This window comes from Canis lupus, chromosome 18 (assembly GCF_048164855.1).
Source record: "Canis lupus baileyi chromosome 18, mCanLup2.hap1, whole genome shotgun sequence".
Classification (NCBI taxonomy): Eukaryota; Metazoa; Chordata; class Mammalia; order Carnivora; family Canidae; genus Canis; species Canis lupus.
This window is the reverse complement of record NC_132855.1, coordinates 9,331,257-9,349,761: the sequence shown is the minus strand read 5'-3', so window position 1 is coordinate 9,349,761 and position 18,505 is coordinate 9,331,257. Positions and strand designations below refer to the sequence as shown.

The following is an 18,505-nucleotide window of genomic DNA, read 5'->3' as shown; positions in this document are numbered from 1 at the left end:
TCTCTGCTCCCTTTCAAAGCAAAACTTCTAAAGAACTGTTTTCACTTTCTCAGTTCCTATCTGATCTTGAATTCACTCCAAGGCTTCCTCCTGCATCACTGCACTCAAACAGCACATGTCATGGTCATCAGTATCTACACCACTCTGCCCAACCCGGGGCAACTGTCTGTCTTCATCATCTCCAAGCTCCCAGCAGCTCCTGATACTGCTTCCTTCATGAAATACCTTCTTCACAGAACATTATACTCTGCTGGTTCTCATCTTTAATCACGGTTGCTCCTTTTCAATCTCTTTTGCTGGATGTTTCTCCAGATCTTGACCTTTAAAATAGGAGCACGCTCTACAGCCCATTCCTAAGTACTTTTCTGTTTTTAATCTACACTCTCTTCCAGGTGCTTTCATTCAGTGCCATGGCTTCAATTATCATCCATATGCTAGTGATTCTCAAATGCACATCTCCAGCCCTAACCTCTTCCCTCGGCTCCATATAAACAGGTTTAGCTTCCTCTTCCATGTTTCCACTAGGATATCTAAGAGTACCTCAAACTTCCATTTCACCTAAGATTCTTCACCCTCCCTGCCCCCAAAGCTGCTCCTCTGAGTATTTCCCCACCAAAGAGAATGGCACCACCATTCATCCTTCTGTTCAGGCCAAAATTCTAAAGGCCATCTTCCATTTTTTTCTCTGCCACCCACATCCAGTCATCTGCAAATTATGTCACCTTGATCTTCAAAATTGTCTTCTTTACCTTCACTGCCATCTACCTGCCCAAGCCATCAGCATCTCTTAGCTGGACTGTTATATTAAGCTCCTAACTGGTCCTTCTTCATTGGTTTCATTTTTCTTTCCCTCCCTCCCTTCCTTCCTTTATAAGATTTTATTTATTTATTTGAGAGAGAGACAGCATGGGTGGCAGAGGAGCAGTGAGAGGGAGAAACAGGCTCCCCACTGAACAGGGAGCCTCATGTGATGCTCAGTCCCAGGACCCTAAGATCATGACCTGAGCCAAAGGCAGATGCTTAACCAATTGAGCCACCCAGGTGCTGCCTTCTTGGTTTCTCTTATGTTTCTCTACTTCCTAATATTTGGGCCCTGTCTCCCCCTTCTAACCTCATCATTACTGGTTGCTTCTCTCCTCCTGTTCCAGCCACACTAATAGTCTTTCAGCTTCTTGAATGTGCTGTATTCACTCTGACCACAGAGCCTTTGTGTAAGCTATTCCTGCTGATAAGAACATCCTTCCTTTGCTGTTTGCCTCTTAACTCCTGCTTTGGCTTTCAGCTCAAGTTTTACTTCCTAATGAAAGAGGCTTCCAATCCCAGTTCAGAACAAGTTCCTTTCAAAAACATATTCAAAGAACTATACTCAATCTTTATCTAGTACTAGATATCTTTATCTATTACTTTAGGCAATGAAAACTATTTGGTGAATGGATGGGTCAGTAAATGAATGAATGACCTTCCCTATGAATTTTTGACTCCATAACCACCTATTTGCTACACTGATCTTATTTGAAAGCTAAATTAGTTGAGGGTAATAGTCAACTAAATAATTCAGTGTTTGGTGAGAAAAAGCACAAAACAAAATGTATGCTACGTTTGAAGCCAACATGCACTCAAGATAAACAAAATGAGGGCCTGAAATTTCAACCAAAAGGCCAGAAGGTTTTACTTTCCTCAGTAAGCAAGGCTGTTATAAGATTTATCTCTGAAAATGTATAAAGCTGTGACTTTATTTTTGTTCTATATTTTGCAATGTGTATGGGAAGGGGGTGGAGAGAAGCTTGTCTCAAAGTGTCCTGTATTTTTGGTACTTAATTTTCATCTCCCTTATGTTCCTTCTTTCTCAAATTGAGCAGTTGTTCTCATCAGAAACATCTAACAAGAACTTAGCAGTGAGGACAATATAGCTTTGCACACAAGCAAGAAAGACACATGTCTTATCCTTGCACAATTTAGGCTGGACACACTTACTGTGTCACCCAATACTAGACATTCAGGTGGAAATAAACAAACACAAGACCATACTAATCACCAAATGTCTGGTCACAGCTTTTGGTAGGACTTCACATAAAGTAAAGAAGCTACAGGATTTGGAACAACATGGTTTATAGATGAAAGTTAAAGGCATTTAACTTACTTGAAAACATAGAAAGGACCAAGGACCAACACATAAAAGAATACATATTTTGAAGGATGGGCTATTCAGCAGGGTTCAAGGTGACTTCTCAGCTAGTTACTATGATTTGACATGTATTAAGCACATAGTGGGTAATAAAAAATGGGAGTTTGGGTAAAAATGCCTCTTTGAGGGGCCCTGATCAAATATTTGTCTAAGAAAGTTAGCACCATGGAAGAAAGGTGGTCAACTTCAGAGATGTAGATCTAGCTCCTGCAACTTGCTTCTACATAGTTTGGGAAAGTGATAATGTCTTCTTTCCAATGTATGCTCTTTAACATTTTTAAAAAGTATTTTAACAGCATCCATTCCTGATCAAAACTCTTCAGAGCGTAGGGATAGAGGGAACATTCCTCGACATCTTAAAAGCCATCTATGAAAAGCCCACAGCAAATATCATTCTCAATGGGGAAGCACTGGGAGCCTTTCCCCTAAGATCAGGAACAAGACAGGGATGTCCACTTTCACCACTACTATTCAACATAGTACTGGAAGTCCTAGCCTCAGCAATCAGACAACAAAAAGAAATAAAAGGCATTCAAATTGGCAAAGAAGAAGTCAAACTCTCCCTCTTCGCCGATGACATGATACTCTACATAGAAAACCCAAAAGCCTCCACCCCAAGATTGCTAGAACTCATACAGCAATTTGGTAGCATGGCAGGATACAAAATCAATGCCCAGAAATCAATGGCATTTCTATACACTAACAATGAGACTGAAGAAAGAGAAATTAAGGAGTCAATCCCATTTGCAATTGCACCCAAAAGCATAAGATACCTAGGAATAACCCTAACCAAAGAGGTAAAAGATCTATACCCTCAAAACTATAGAATGCTTCTGAAAGAAATTGAGGAAGACACAAAGAGATGGAAAAATATTCCATGCTCAGCGATTGGCAGAATTAATATTGTGAAAATGTCAATGTTACCCAGGGAAATGTACATGTTTAATGCAATCCCTATCAAAATACCATGGACTTTCTTCAGAGAGTTAGAGCAAATTATTTTAAGATTTGTGTGGAATCAGAAAAGACCCTGAATAGCCAGGGGAATTTTAAAAAAGAAAACCATATCTGGGGGCATCACAATGCCAGATTTCAGGTTGTACTACAAAGCTGTGGTCATCAAGACAGTGTGGTACTGGCACAAAAATAGACACATAGATCAATGGAACAGAATAGAGAACCCAGAAGTGGACCCTGAACTTTATGGGCAACTAATATTCGATAAAGGAGGAAAGACTATCCACTGGAAGAAAGACAGTCTCTTCAATAAATGGTGCTGGGAAAATTGGACATCCACATGCAGAAGAATGAAACTAGACCACTCTCTTCCACCATACACAAAGATAAACTCAAAATGGATGAAAGATCTAAATGTGAGACAAGAGTCCATCAAAATCCTAGAGGAGAACACAGGCAACACCCTTTTTGAACTCAGCCACAGTAACTTCTTGCAAGATTCATCCACGAAGGCAAAAGAAACAAAAGCAAAAATGAACTATTGGGACTTCATCAAGTAAGAAGCTTTTGCACAGCAAAGGATACAGTCAACAAAACTAAAAGACAACCTACAGAATGGGAGAAGATATTTGCAAATGACGTATCAGATAAAGGGCTAGTTTCCAAGATTTATAAAGAACTTATTAAACTCAACAGCAAAGAAACAAACAATCCAATCATGAAATGGGCAAAAGACATGAAGAGAAATCTCACAGAGGAAGACATAGACATGGCCAACATGCACATGAGAAAATGCTCTGCATCACTTGCCATCAGGGAAATACAAATCAAAACCACAATGAGATACCACCTCACACCAGTGAGAATGGGGAAAATTAACAAGGCAGGAAACCACAGATGTTGGAGAGGATGTGGAGAAAAGGGAACCCTCTTACACTGTTGGTGGGAATGTGAACTGGTGCAGCCACTCTGGAAAACTGTGTGGAGGTTCCTCAAAGAGTTAAAAATAGACCTGCCCTACGACCCAGCAATTGCACTGTTGGGGATTTACCCCAAAGATAGAGATGCAATGAAACGCCGGGACACCTGCACCCCGATGTTTATAGCAGCAATGTCCACAATAGCCAAACTGTGGAAGGAGCCTCGGTGCATTGAAAGATGAGTGGATCAAGAAGATGTGGTCTATGTATACAATGGAATATTACTCAGCCATTAGAAACGACAAATACCCACCATTTGCTTCAACATGGATGAAGCTGAGAGAAGTAAGTCAATCAGAGAAGGACAAACATTGTATGTTCTCATTCATTTGGGGAATATAAATAGTAGTGAAAGGGAATATAAGGGAAGGGAGAATAAATGTGTGGGAAATATCAGAAAGGGAGACAGAACATAAAGACTCCTAACTCTGGGAAACAAACTAGGGGTGATGGAAGGGGAGCAGGGCAGGGGGTGGGGGTGAATGGGTGACAGGCACTGAGGGGGGCACTTGACGGGATGAGCACTGGGTGTTATTCTGTATGTTGGTAAGTTGAACACCAATACAAAATAAATTTATTATTTAAAAAAATAAAAAATAAAGGGTTAAAAAAATGAAAAAAAAAGTATTTTATTCATTTATTTGAAAGAGAGAGTGAGTATGCACACAAGTGTGAGTAGAGGGAGAGAGAGAATCCCAAGCAGACTGTGCTGAGCACAGAGTTGACACAGGGCTTGAAGTCATGACCCTGTAGACCATGACCTGAGCCAAAGTCAAGAGTCAGATGCTCAACCAATTGAGCTAACCAGGTGCCCCTGCTCTTTAATGTATTTCAAATACCTTTAACATCTTTCAGAAAATTACTTTTCTACCAATATTATAGTGGCTAATTTTTTTTTATGTATAGAGCAGAAATAGTTGAAGGCTTATTTCTGGAATATATTACATTCACAAGGCAAGAAATATCTTATATGGTTTCATAATATAAATGGGAAATGGCTAGGGTGGTTAAATGGGGAGAAAAGAGGGAAGCAGGACAGCAGAAAGCAGTGTCTGTTCCAACTTGGCCAGCGTTTTCTACCAGACTTGGAGTCCTCTCTACAAATTAGGTCGGACTTGCCATTACCCCTGGAAAAACAGTAACTATTTCTTATCAGCACCAACGTGAGTGGCAACAGTATGATGTTACTGCATTTAGCAAAGGCTGATGGCTTTTTTGCTTGGATTTGCTTTGGGAATATCTTCTGTTTAAATGTTTTACACAGAGCTCATCTTTAACTCACGCTCCTGTTTGGTTAACACTGTAGATAAAAATCTCAAGCATCGTGTGTTTACTCAAAAGCAGGATCTATACTTCTGTTACCCATTTGTGTGACCATGAAGTCTTCATAAACGGAGTAGAGATTTTTAGATTGAGAGAGAAGGTGTTTTAATATAAAAAAGCCACATTGTGGTCATGGTTTTCAGGAAGCTCAAGTAGAGCCAGTGTGCATAAGGAACAAAATGTCACATTTATTTCTGGTTTGAATTTTTGCCATTGAGTATTCTAATTCAAGTCAAAATATCCTTCTGCACACAGGGCAGGCATAATGACCAAATGATAATGTTGCATGATGGTGATGTCAGCAGCCTGGACCTCTTCCTGCCTGGCTCCCTAGACCACTTCATAGCCCTCCGCAGGTACCCAAAATGTTAGTAGATCTTTGGTAACAAGGCCAGATTCATGACCAAAAGCTCCCACTTAAATCTGTGGCATCTGGACATCCAGATGAAAAGATATTTGATTCTGCTCACAGATATCAAACTAAATATGCTAAATTCTAAAGAGAGCTATTTCAGGAGTTTCAATTAGTCTTGAACATGGAAAAGCTGCTTCTGTACTTATGTAAAACATAATATGCCATATTATACTATTTGTTACTTCACAAGTTTTTAACACATCGTTTTAACACCTCCACATCTATAAATGTATACTGCAGCAGAAGCCATATTAGGCATATCTTATCAAAATCCAACCCTATATGCCTGTGGCTCTTACCACCATCATCTCTGGCATCTGGGGAGGACAGATGGTGTCTTTGGTCTATGGATAGATACCTGGAGAATTCAACCTTTATCCTGAATATGAGGGTGTTCGGGGCTGGACAAGAGGAGGAAGGAGAGGCAGACAAATGGAGACTTGAAGGAAAGAATGCTTATGAAACAGAGTGAATTATAAGTGTGGAAGTAAACACCAGCCAGTTTCCTGAAGAACTTTACCTTCATTTTGTACCTTGAGATGACACAGACAGGAAGCGGGAGAGCAGATACAGCTATGACACTGTCCACTCTGGGAAGGCTCCTGCCATTGTAGCTGCCCCCCCCAATCTCCTTTCCTGGCTCCTATTTCTCAAGTACTGATTTCAGAGCTTTTAGAGCTTTTATTTTTTTGCTGGATATGCCTAATACAAGCTAATTTTACCAACTTCCAGAGCTTCAACATTATGTCAGTATCTCCCCAAATGTCTTCTCTAGTTCTGAATTTTGCTGAGGGCATTATTTTCAGCTCTCTACTGGCCATATCACTTGGCTGTAAAAAAGGAACTTCAATCTTCATGTATCCAACTCAGGGGTAATATCTTATTCCCAGGGCTGAGCACATGGTAGATGTGTAATGTACTCTGTTGAGTTGAACTGAATTGAGAAAGATTAGAAATGACTCAAGGGTCCAGCAACAGGGCTAGTTAAAGAAATGATGGTACATCGATACAATAGAACATTTTATGACTCAAAAAGAAAAAAGAGAAACAGAAATGAACGAGGGACTTTCTATGTATTAATGTGGAAAGACTGCCAGGATTGTTAAGTGAAAGAGCAATGTGCTAAATAGTGTATATATTATGCCATCTGTCAGGCTCTGCATTAAGAGAATGCTGGAAGGTCATGCAAGAAACTAATAAAAGTGGTTACTACAGGCTGGGGGTAAGGGATAGACACAGTAGGTGGGAGGGGGATTTTTCAATATACACTCTTGTTACATTGTTTGATTTTTGAAATATTACATTAACATGTATCATCTGTTTAAAACAAATATAGTTTTTCTAAGTGAGAGAAGTTAATTCAGAGATAAAGAAAAAGAACCCCAGGATTTGAAGTTTCCAAACTTGAGATCACACTAAAAAAATCGTCTTATACCTCCTCTCCTCCATACAATGAGCTGCAATTATCATCAACTTAAACGTCTTACTTGTTAGCCACCAAGCGCATAACAGTCCAGTCCTTTGGAAACATCTCTGGGCGTATCAATATTCGGAACACAGTAAATATCTGCAGCAGGAAATCCTTGGGTAGGGAGGAAAGAGACCAGTTTACTGAGTTGTTGTAACTGTCAACACACACACACACACACACACACACACACACACACACACAGCACTGTCGTTACCATTTCCAAAGCAACAACAGAGAAGAAAGCCAAGTTTTCAGGGTTCACCAGGAGCAGGAATCATCCCTCTTCCTCACTCTTACCATTCTCCACCCCCAACTGGCTTGCTACCCTTCCCAAATGTTCTCTTTTCCTTTTCTTTCTTGTACACAGTGCAGGTGACATTTCATTTCTGTTCACAAGCGCTAAACACTTTGATTTCATAAATAAATGTGAACATTTCCGTTCACAAGCGCTAAACATTTTGATTTCATAAACATTTTGATTTCATAAATAAAGAAGATTTCATAAATCTTCTACTGGTAGTAGAAGATTAGCAGGCAAATATATTCTCTTTTTTTTATTACAGTGTCCTCAACATCAGAACTTTTCATATCGAGCAAACCCCATCAGCAGTCCTTCCCTTTAAGCAGGTGTCAAAATTTAGAAAGTTACGTTCATTAAAAAGCATTTTAAGCAGACACCCATGTTTCTTCTAGGGCATTCTGAAGATGCAGTATTAATGGTATGCATGCAGGTTTATAGGTTGAGTGTGCCAAGCAGAACACACTCAAACAGGACGTGTGCTACGCTGAGCCCAGTGATGAATGCTTAGTAGCTGTGCCGGTATCAAGGAATTCTTCACCAAGATGCCATGCCAGAGGGCAGTGGTATTTACTGAGATGTTATCTTTAAACTGATCACCTGGAGACACTCTTGACAAGAAGCTACTGTCAGACACAGAAATACCTCTTCTTAAAACACTGCAAGCAAGTGACAGGGCCCCAAACACTGCAGCATATTGCACTTGAAGGGGACTCAAGGAGACAACATACTCCATGGACTGAATGACATAAAGCATGCCCAATCAGAAGGAGAGTGGCTTCAGTCTAGCTTTTCTTTAGATTTATTACCTAGAAAACTTAAAGATAATGTTGGTAACCTTAAGCAATGCTAGGAAAATACAGCTCTCTACCAATCTGGTTGAAGGCAACAGTATGATGTTGCTAAATTTAAAACACACACACACACACACACACACACACACACGAGTTTTATTTACGAACCCTAACAACACATTGTGTTAAACATGTAAGCTGCTTGAACATAAGATTATGGTTATCATTCATATCATCAGAAGATAGAATCTGAAAACATAAGAAACATGTGGTAGCTGTGTGTGTGTGTGTGTGTGTGTGGTTTTTTAACATTCTGTAACAGATTTGATCAAGCCCATAAATATTTTGACATGAAATTATTTTAGCTTCTTCGGCATCAACACGCATTCGTTGATAGGTAGTATGTGCCATGTGGGAATATGACCGCTAGGTCATTTGCCTTTAAATGGCCAGACAGACAGATCCTTCTCCTGTAGGCAGAATCACAAGAGAAACAATTTCCCAAATGCATTCTACTGCAGGTCAGATAATTTGGTAAAAACACTTCACATTCTAGTCCTCTCTCAGGGAAAGTAGGTTATTAGCATGCTAAGACTGTGAGAAACCCTTTTGAATGCATTTCTTTTTTTCTTTTTATTTAAATTCAATTAATTAACATATAATGTACTATTGATTTCAGAGATGGAGGTCAGTGATGCACCAGTCTTCTATAACGCCCAGTGCTCATTACAGCCCGTGCCCTCCTTAATGCCCATCACCTGGTTACCCTGTCCCCCGCCACCACCCCTCCAGTGACCCTCAGTTTGTTTCCTATGATTCAGAACTCTTAGAGTTTGTCTCCCTCTCTGATGTAATACATTTCTCAAACTTATTCCAAAAAGTTCTTCAATGAATGTATATGAATATATATAATCCCTGCAAAAATGGATGTTTGCATTTACCTTTCAAAGAATTATATCCTATTTCAGTTTTCTATCTGGTTTGACTTGCTTAGAGAGATGTTATAAAAAAAAAAAGTCATGAAGTGGGGAGCCACTTCTCATAGTCTACACTTGCTTAGGAATATTTTAATTTCTAAAATATTGAAACTTCATCCTTTCCCCTCAAAACTTTTTGAGAATTGGAAATTGGAGGTAGCCCCCTTAGCGATGGGGTATGTGTACGGTGGCGGGGGGTGGGGGAGAGTAGGAGAGAGTGATGCCCATCGCACAGAGAAAAAAATGGGCTGAAGAACTGGTGACAGGAGGCAGGACAATCTGCCTTCTGGGCAAGCAATTTTGGTTGTTCTTTTGTAGTGCTGGGGACAAAGGGTACAATAGTCCAGGTGTAGGAGCTGGGGACAGACAATCTGTTTCTGTGCCATCTTTTTTTCTTATTCCCACTTACCTCACAAAATAAAAGGTATGGCATCGTGTGACATGTCCCAATGACCACTGATCATGTATTGACTTAAATCTTTACTTCCCCTAAGAAAATCTTTTAGCGTCTTAAATAGCTTTCTAGGATATCCGCACAAGCTCATCTACCTTTATAGAACCCAACACATTGTGGCAATCTTACAATGAAAGTGAAAAAAAACATTACACTGAAAATCAGAAAGTCTAAATTTTAATCCTGCAATGAACTAGCTCAAAGGCCTTGGTAACTTAACCTCTTTGGAACAGAACTCTCATCCAGGGTTTTCAGGTCCCTGGTAATTAGAGGGGATTTTAAAAAGTTAATATGATCACTGATCTATTCATATACTAGACAAAAATTTTTCTTATTTCTCAGCTGTAGACTGATGTTTCATCAGATGGTAATATAAACACTTTCTACTGTGGCACTCACACGTGATTTAGTTCAGCAAGGATTTACTGTCAGCTGCCATACAACAGGTTTCATTTCAAGTTCAGTTCTATATTTTAAAGCACTAGAATGCTGGGTACTTCAACATCTCCCTGCCTGTCCTCCCCAAATCCAATGCGGTTTCCTTGTCTGCCCCAAGTACTTGTCAGTTCTGATCATTTCACTGAATGTGTGCTTTTGCACATATGTATCAAATTATTTTGTACACACAGCCATAACTAACAGATCTTTCCCATAATTTAAAAAAAGAACATCGCTATAATAATATTCCAGTTTGGATAGCAAGAAATAAGTGTTTCATATGCCACTATTTTAAAATTGGTAGCCTGGGAGCAGTTTCTTTTTTTGTTTGTTTACTTCAAATAGCATAACATGGTAACTGCATTGCTGGTTTTATTCCAATCAGGGTTCAAAATAGAAAAAGGAACAGGGAGATGGCACTTTACAGAAGCACTTTTGCAGTGCAAGAGGTCCAAGTAAGAAAGTTCACGTGAAAACCAAAACGATAAAAAGTCCCATACTCAAACAGAAAAGAAAGCAAGAACAATTTTTTTTTAATTTTACAAATCATCAGTGACATTTATTCATTCATAAATACTGAGCGCTCTGTTACGTACCAGGCACTGTGTTCGACGCTGGGGACACCTAGTGGGTAAGATACATTCTTTAATTTATTCATGCAAGAGTATTTATGGAGTGCCTGTGACACGCCATAGCACAGTTAAGTTAAATATGATGCTTGCCCTCATGGAGCTTATAGTTTGGTGGGAGAGATGAATGTTACTCTAAAAACCACACAGAACTATACATGCACTACAAAAAAGGATAAGTCTGAGGACCAGGTATTCCACACAGAGGGAAGGGTACCAGCAAGCCTTAAAGGCAAGAGACAACACAGGGTTGCAAGGACTGCACCATGGAGTGACAAGAAATGGGGATGAAAGAGAAATAAAAGGTAAACAAATCTCAGTCCTGCTTCACAGTAGGGAATGCAGCAATTTATCCTGAGGGCAACATAAGGCAGTGAGGGATTTTAAGAAGACGAGTGAGAGAATTAAATTTATGTTTTACGTTCATTTCCTGACTATATTGAACAAAAAAATTGTTTTGTGTTTACACACAATACTGTGGTACCAGAAAAGCACAAGACAGAAATGAAGTTCATAAAACAAAACTAGTGAGACACGGGAGGAAGAATTCTGAGATGATAAAACATGAGGTAAGAACTCAGGAAAATAAAGCATCATGATGTGAGCAGATGGACCAAGGCCCGGTCTCCTTACTTCAAAAGCAACGAATAAGGACAGAGCCTTCTAGGAACATATTTCCTTCACCTATGACTTATGTCAAATATTATTTTAAAAACTTGCCACAAATTTCAAATGTGTAACACCCTTTGTATGGGGTTTGAATTCAATTAAAGGGTGTTAATAATCATTATCATGTTGAAATTCATATCCTTAAAGTTGAATGTTTAAGCACATTATGCAAAAATAACTTCCAAGCGGTCTTTAGTCTTCAAGAGCTATAGAACTATTTTTTAATAATAAAATGAAGACTATAAGTTGAGATGATTGTACAAAAAAAGATGGTTTGTGAGGTATGCAGATATTTATTAAGAGGGTTGTTTCATTCAACAGAAACACCGTTCTGGGCTCTGTGCTTAGGACACAAAAGACATGGTCCCTCCTCTCACAGAGCAGTCATCAAGGATCCAAGGAAACAACAGTACAAGGCATTGTTGGGTGCTGTCACAGAGGGTGGGGGTGGGGTGGGGGTGGGGCACCGTATTCTGTGAACACTTCATAAGTAAAGTGATCCTTGAGCTGGATTTTATAGCAGGAGCTGAAATCAAGGAGGGATTAACAGGGGTGAAATTAAGCAATTCAAGGAGTAGTGGTAGAATGGGCATTTCAGGGAGACAAAAAAATTATTCAGAAGAATTAAAAACTGTATGCTTGGTTGGGACTAGTAATTTTAAGTGGCTGTTGTGAAAGGGGTTTGGAGGAGAGTGGAAGGTAATGAGGACAGAAGGTAGACTGAGGACAGGGATGACCTGGCAGGGACTGGATCTTGTCCTCAGGGGTTTAAAGCTGGATTGTGACTTGATCAGACATGATTTTTCAAAGCTAGTGAGCCAGCATATGGGAGACAATGAGAGGTTACCCTAGTGCTATACTTAACTTCCAGAACATGTACAATGTCATACTTCAAGCAGGATCCCCACAGTTCTTTATGAAAAGTCATAATCAACAAAGAACAGGAGACTCACTGCTCTCCATGTACGAGAAGTCCCATGGATATGGGCAAAACTTTAGCCCTCAGCAGAAGGTGGGTGTATAATAAAACATTACTGGCTACAGAAGGAGGAAAAAAAACAACTCTAATTACTTGCTAGTCTTTGCTTTTGTTCATTTCTAAAATAATGCCATGCTCTACAGAAGGAAAGGGCTACACAATGCAGAGCACCAGCCCTCGGGTCCTTGCTCCTACACAGTTCTGCTGACATCGTGACTCACACCACTCATCACACAGAGCACCTGAGGACCCAGGAGGAGAAATGGCAATATGGTTCAAAATGCCAGAAGTCACTCCAACAATAACCCTGGAGATGTCCTAATTCTTCTAGCAGCAATGGAGACAAAACACTAATAATCTTAGTAGTTACGAGAACTACACACTTCCAAAATTTGCTTTCATTTAGAAAACCACTGTGAAATGCAAGGCCACATCTTTCTTTGAATTGATAAGAAGAAAGAAAAAAGCAGTGATGCTAGGGCTAAAGAACATCAAAAATATTAATTTGAATATCTCAACATAAAATTTGTCAGTATCAATGAAGATTTAAAATGCACATATCCCATGACCCAATTAGTTTGACTTCCAGGAATTCATTCTACAGCTCTAAGGGCAGAAGTCCACAGAGACAGGGGCATCATGATGTCCCCTGCAGTGTCCTTTCTATTGGCAAAAATCAGAATCGTCCTGTTGCTCAGCAAGAGGGGAATGCTTAAATTATCAGCATCCACATAGTGAAATTCAGAAGAATAAATGATACAGTGAGCTCTACAATATTCAGGACATATTATTGTGTGAAAAAGTGCAACTAATATGAAAAGTAGGATTCCATTAAAAATACATATGGTGTGTACATATCATAAAATACAGTCTATGAGGACACAACCTTATGTATTAACAGTAGCTACCTCTGGAAATTAGAATACACGTGTGTGGAGGGGAGGGGGACGTATACTTAATCACTTTTAAGCAGTAGGTTAAATGGGATTTTTAATGTCTAATCCCAGTATCAGTTATGATTTTCCATTAAATAGCACTTTAGTAAGCTGTACCTTTCCTTATGTATAGTTCCCTTATATATTATACATTCCATTTCTAACCTGAAGATAGTCACAAAAACCCCAAATAACTCTCCTTCCATTAATTTGGCTTTTTATCCCCCATTTCATGACCTTATTACTTTATACAGAGTTGACAAATGAAATTTCATGCAATTTGATAGCAAAGATTTTGGTTTAACAAATTTCATTAAAGTTTACAAAAAAGCTGAGTTTAGCTGCCTAAGCAAAGAGCTCAGATGTTAATAGAATTCTAGGTCCTCTCAATTACTTCCTTGCGGGGGTGAAAGGAGTTTGGGTGAGATTAGCAGGAGTAAAATGAGGAAAAAGTGTTTAAGCACTGCATCTGGCTCATGGCAGTGGGAGTGGGGGTAAGGAGATAGCCCATAACTGTCAGCGGGCATCGCCGTGTTTATATACGTCACGCTCATTTATAATTTAATGATTGAGATGCTCTTAATAACATCAAAGCATTGACAGAGATTGTTTTGTTAGTCTTGATATCCTTAATGTCTAGCCAAGGTGCTCAATAGATGTCTGCTGAATCAAATAATTGACACTTGTAATTAAATCATAATAGTGCCTACCTTTGGGGGTTCTTTTCAGGATTAAATGAGTTACTACGAATCAGCCTTTGAGAACAGTACCTTGCATGCATTAGGCATTTGCTATAAGGGGTTCTCATTTGCTGTAAGGGGTCCTTCCCCACAAGAGCAAAATCCCAAAGTAGCCTAAAAATTTGGGTTTTATAATCCATTTGGCAGCAAAACCTGACCTGAGCTATATCGTTTTTATTTAATCCCACTTAGACTGAATATTTTTTGACTGCAGAAATATTAAGATGTTTGATTATAGCGGCTGTCCCAAATCCTACTGGAGGGGCTACATCATACTTGCTATGTGCACCATATTATCTTTCTGAAGTGTCAAAAGATTCTAATTTCTAAAAAACACATGATAATAAGAACTTTGCCTAAAGGACTGGGGCCAGGGTTACTATCTTTGAAAGATCTTGTAATATAGGTTTTAGCAGTATAAATAGGGGGTGTTTGGCTTTGAGGAAAAATGAGAACAAGAAAAATTGTCTGGGATGCCTTGGGTGGCTCAGCAGTTGAACGTCTCCCTTCTGCTCGGGGGGGTGATCTGAGCCTGCTTCTCCCTCTGCTTGCATCTCTGCCTCTCTCTCTGTGTTTCTCATGAATAAATAAATAAATCTTAAAAAAAAAGAAAAATTGATCTCTTAAAAGGTGATCTCTGAACTTTAAAAATACAGATTAAAACCAGATAATTAGCCTTTAGTAAAATAAGTGACCTTTAGCTTGCCTTCACCTCAGTTACCCCCCCTTCCATTCTTCCTCGAAGTCAGGGCTACTTCTGTCCCCACCTCCAGCCTCCCCGCGGCCGTCTCAGGGAGTCTCACTACCCTGAGGGCTTCTTCCTTACACCTCACCTTCACCTTATAATCTACTAGCTCTGATCAGCAACATTTAAACACGCTTCAGTCTCCTTCATCATAAATACTCCCATGATACCAAAGTTCTCCTTCCGTAAACACCTTATCCTCCTTTCCTTGAAACACGGTTTACATCTACTATCTCTTTTTCCCTTTTTCATCCCCCAGTTCATGACAGCTTGGCTTCTGTCCTCTGCACTGAAATTGCTCATCTAGTTCATCAACAATATTAAAGGACGCTTTTAGGATCTTAGTTCACTTCCTTGCAGTAGCAAGCAGTGTTCAACATTTCTTCCTTCTTAGTGCTTAAGATGTTTTTTTCTTAAGATTTTATTTATTTATTCATGAGAGACAAAGAAAGGGAGGCAGAGACACAGGCAGAGGGAGAAGCAGGCTCCCCATGGGGAGCCCGATGCGGGACTTGATCCCAGGACCCAGGGATCATGACCTGAGTCGAGGCAGACACTCAACCACTGAGCCACCCCGGTGCCCCAGTGCTTAGGATTCTATTTAGATTCCTTCAATTGCATATTCTACACTCTCCTTGGATGTTCACATTTACTCTCATGATGTCGATTACTATTTATTGGCTGACAATTCCCAAATCTGCATCTGCAGCCCAGTTTTCTCCCCTGAACTTCAGACCCTATCTATTAAGACATCTCCATTTTGATGTCCCTCAGGTGACCAAACTCTAGCTGAAACTGGATTTATGTTCGTTCCCAAACCTGTACACCCACACCTCCTGGGTTCCCCATGCAGGGAGTGGCACCAACATCTGGCCAGTTGTCAAAGAGTCTGGGAGTCATCTTCAACTCTTCTCTCCTTCACTTCTGTTATAAATTCTATCACCAGGACCTGCCAGTTCAACTTCCTAAATGTCCCTCGAACTACCAATATGATCACCTCACTTTCAGGGCATGGTCATCTCTAGCTCATACTAGTGCATCAGATCCTTTACAGGCTTCTGCCTCCTGTTTGACCTCAGTTAATTTATTTTCAAAGGTGCAACCAGACAGGTTTTTCTAAACTCAAATGGCTCTCCCTTTTTTCTTAAAATCCTCCAGCTTCCAAATGTCGTCAAAATAAAGTTCACAGACACTCTCTAAGCCTTGTGTCTTAAAACTCTGTTCCTCATACTCTATATTCTACCAAACAATGAACAAATGTTTCTTGAGTGCCTACAATGTGGTAAGCATGTTCCGGGATCTGAGGATACAGCAATGCTTCACACACCAAGGAGCTTATAATCTAGTGACTAGGGGCTGGGATTCACACAAATAAACTAAAACATTCCAGATTTTGAATAGCTATTAATAAAAGTGGTGCAGAGAGTATGCTTTGTTAGTATATTCTTTGTCATTTTAGTTGAGTGATCTGAATATCCTAGCCAAAGGCAGGTCCGCTACACTCCTACTCTCCTATCTCTTAGCTCTCAGCTGAGATCACCCTTGGAAACTTTTCCTCATATTATGAATTTGGGTTGGCAGCAATTCGCAGATGCTCCAAAGCACCATGTGCTCACCCTGGGAGTTAACCCCCACTTGTGGGGTTAATGCCTACTATCTGTCTGATTTCTCCCCCTACAAGGACTGGACAATTTGTACCTGGCTGCATAATAAAACCAGTACTTGCCTGAATTTCTCAATCGATATTGCTTAAAGGATAGATTATTAATAGCATTCAATAACTTTCCTGGCCTGAAGGCCCAGTTAATTTTGAAGTGGGAAATTGTGAAAAGGTGTGTGGCTGACTGAAATGAGGAAAGGCCACATAAAACACTTTATTCATTACTTACTTCCATTTACTTTGTTATTTATTTATTTATTTTTTATTATTTTTTTAATTTATTTATGATAGTCACAGAGAGAGAGAGAGAGAGGCAGAGACACAGGCAGAGGGAGAAGCAGGCTCCATGCACTGGGAGCCTGATGTGGGATTCGATCCCGGGTCTCCAGGATCACGCCCTGGGCCAAAGGCAGGCGCCAAACCGCTGCGCCACCCAGGGATCCCCCATTTACTTTGTTATTATTAATGTGAATAATAAGGCATAAAATTCAATACCTGGATTAAATTAATTATGATTTTCAGTGTATGTTTCTCTGCATTTTTTTTTATTCCCAGGCTCTGTAAAAATAAGTAGCTTTTCCTATATGAAATTTTGAAATATGAAGTCATAGTCTTCTTATGTAAAACCTAATAGTTCCTGGGGCACCTGGGTGGCTCAGTGATTGAGCGTCTGCCTTTGGTGTAGGTCGTGATCCTGGGGTCCTGGGATCGAGTCCCCCCGTCAGGCTCCTCGCAGGTAGCCTGCTTCTCCCTCTATGTCTCTACCTCTCTATTTCTCTCATGAATAAATAAAATCTTAAAAAAAACACCTCAAAACCTAATAATTCCTTAACTGTTTTACATATTTAACTTCTGAAGAAAGTTAATGACTGTATAATTATCTTCCTTTTTAACCACATGAATTTCTGTATGTAGAGTGAGCATCTTCTAAGGCCTTTTATCTGTTTTTAATTCTAAACTCAAGATTGAAAGTAAACATGAAAAATGTATTTTTAGGCATGGGTATATGCCAACTGACTTTCTGCTAGAGCAATTATATCTGCCCAAACCTGTTCTTTGTTTTGTGATTCAGCTCGTCAACTGCTCCAAGGTAAGTGAAAGATTCTTCTGAGGTCATACAACATCTTCCTGGCAGTTAAAAATCAAAGATAAGTGATTTCTGTGAGTGATCTATATTAAACAAATATACAAGTCTTTCCCTGAGGTGCTGTGAAGGCTTCTGGTCATACAAACGTTGCAGCACAACTGTTCCTACTGTCCTATAATTCAGCACCACCAGCATGTAAGCACCCCGTCCATTACAAGGGCTTACATATAAAGGTGTCTGGGAAACTCAAGAGATGGAAGAGAAATCAAAGTAAATAAGAAGAGATGACAGGTCATTCCTCCAACTGAGGACAATCAACTTCTAAGGTTTTAGTGAACACCACGAAGGAAATATTGACGTTCCCTAAATCTCAGCAAAGATTGAACTTTTATAAACCTGGCATCAATATTTTCTATTTAATGTCAGCCTGTCACACTAGCACAGCATATTGATTAGGCCGTAGCTGATAGAGAATATCAAATACAACTCTGCTCCCTGGTCAGAACGTTGTAGCCAGAACTCACTGTGGTTCTAGAGAAGGAGGAAATCAGCTAATGTATTTACAGATTCTCCCTTCTATTAAGGCAATATTTCTAAGTCCACCTAACTAGAGTTAGTCTATTTGCTTTTGTCTCATTAGGTCTGTGATTCTGTTTTAGTTTATTGGATTTTGCTGACAGGTATTTCAACTCCTATGTTCTTGTATAAAAGCAAAGTTAATTGCTTTGCTTGAGTTGTTGAAATCTTTAAGAGCCAAAATAGATAGACA

The 18,505-nt window shown here is 39.6% G+C and overlaps 1 protein-coding gene across 8 annotated transcripts in view; it reads right to left on the bottom strand.

Annotated features, from left to right (window-relative positions):
• The window catches only part of DOCK4 (dedicator of cytokinesis 4), a 410,872-nt gene that overhangs the window by 76,309 nt on the left and 316,058 nt on the right, over window positions 1–18,505 (bottom strand). For all 8 annotated transcript variants that reach the window (XM_072783430.1, XM_072783431.1, XM_072783435.1 and 5 more), the window contains exon 27: window positions 7,348–7,442. In XM_072783430.1, coding sequence (XP_072639531.1) covers window positions 7,348–7,442 — 95 coding nt within the window. The remainder of the gene's footprint in view (window positions 1–7,347; window positions 7,443–18,505) is intronic.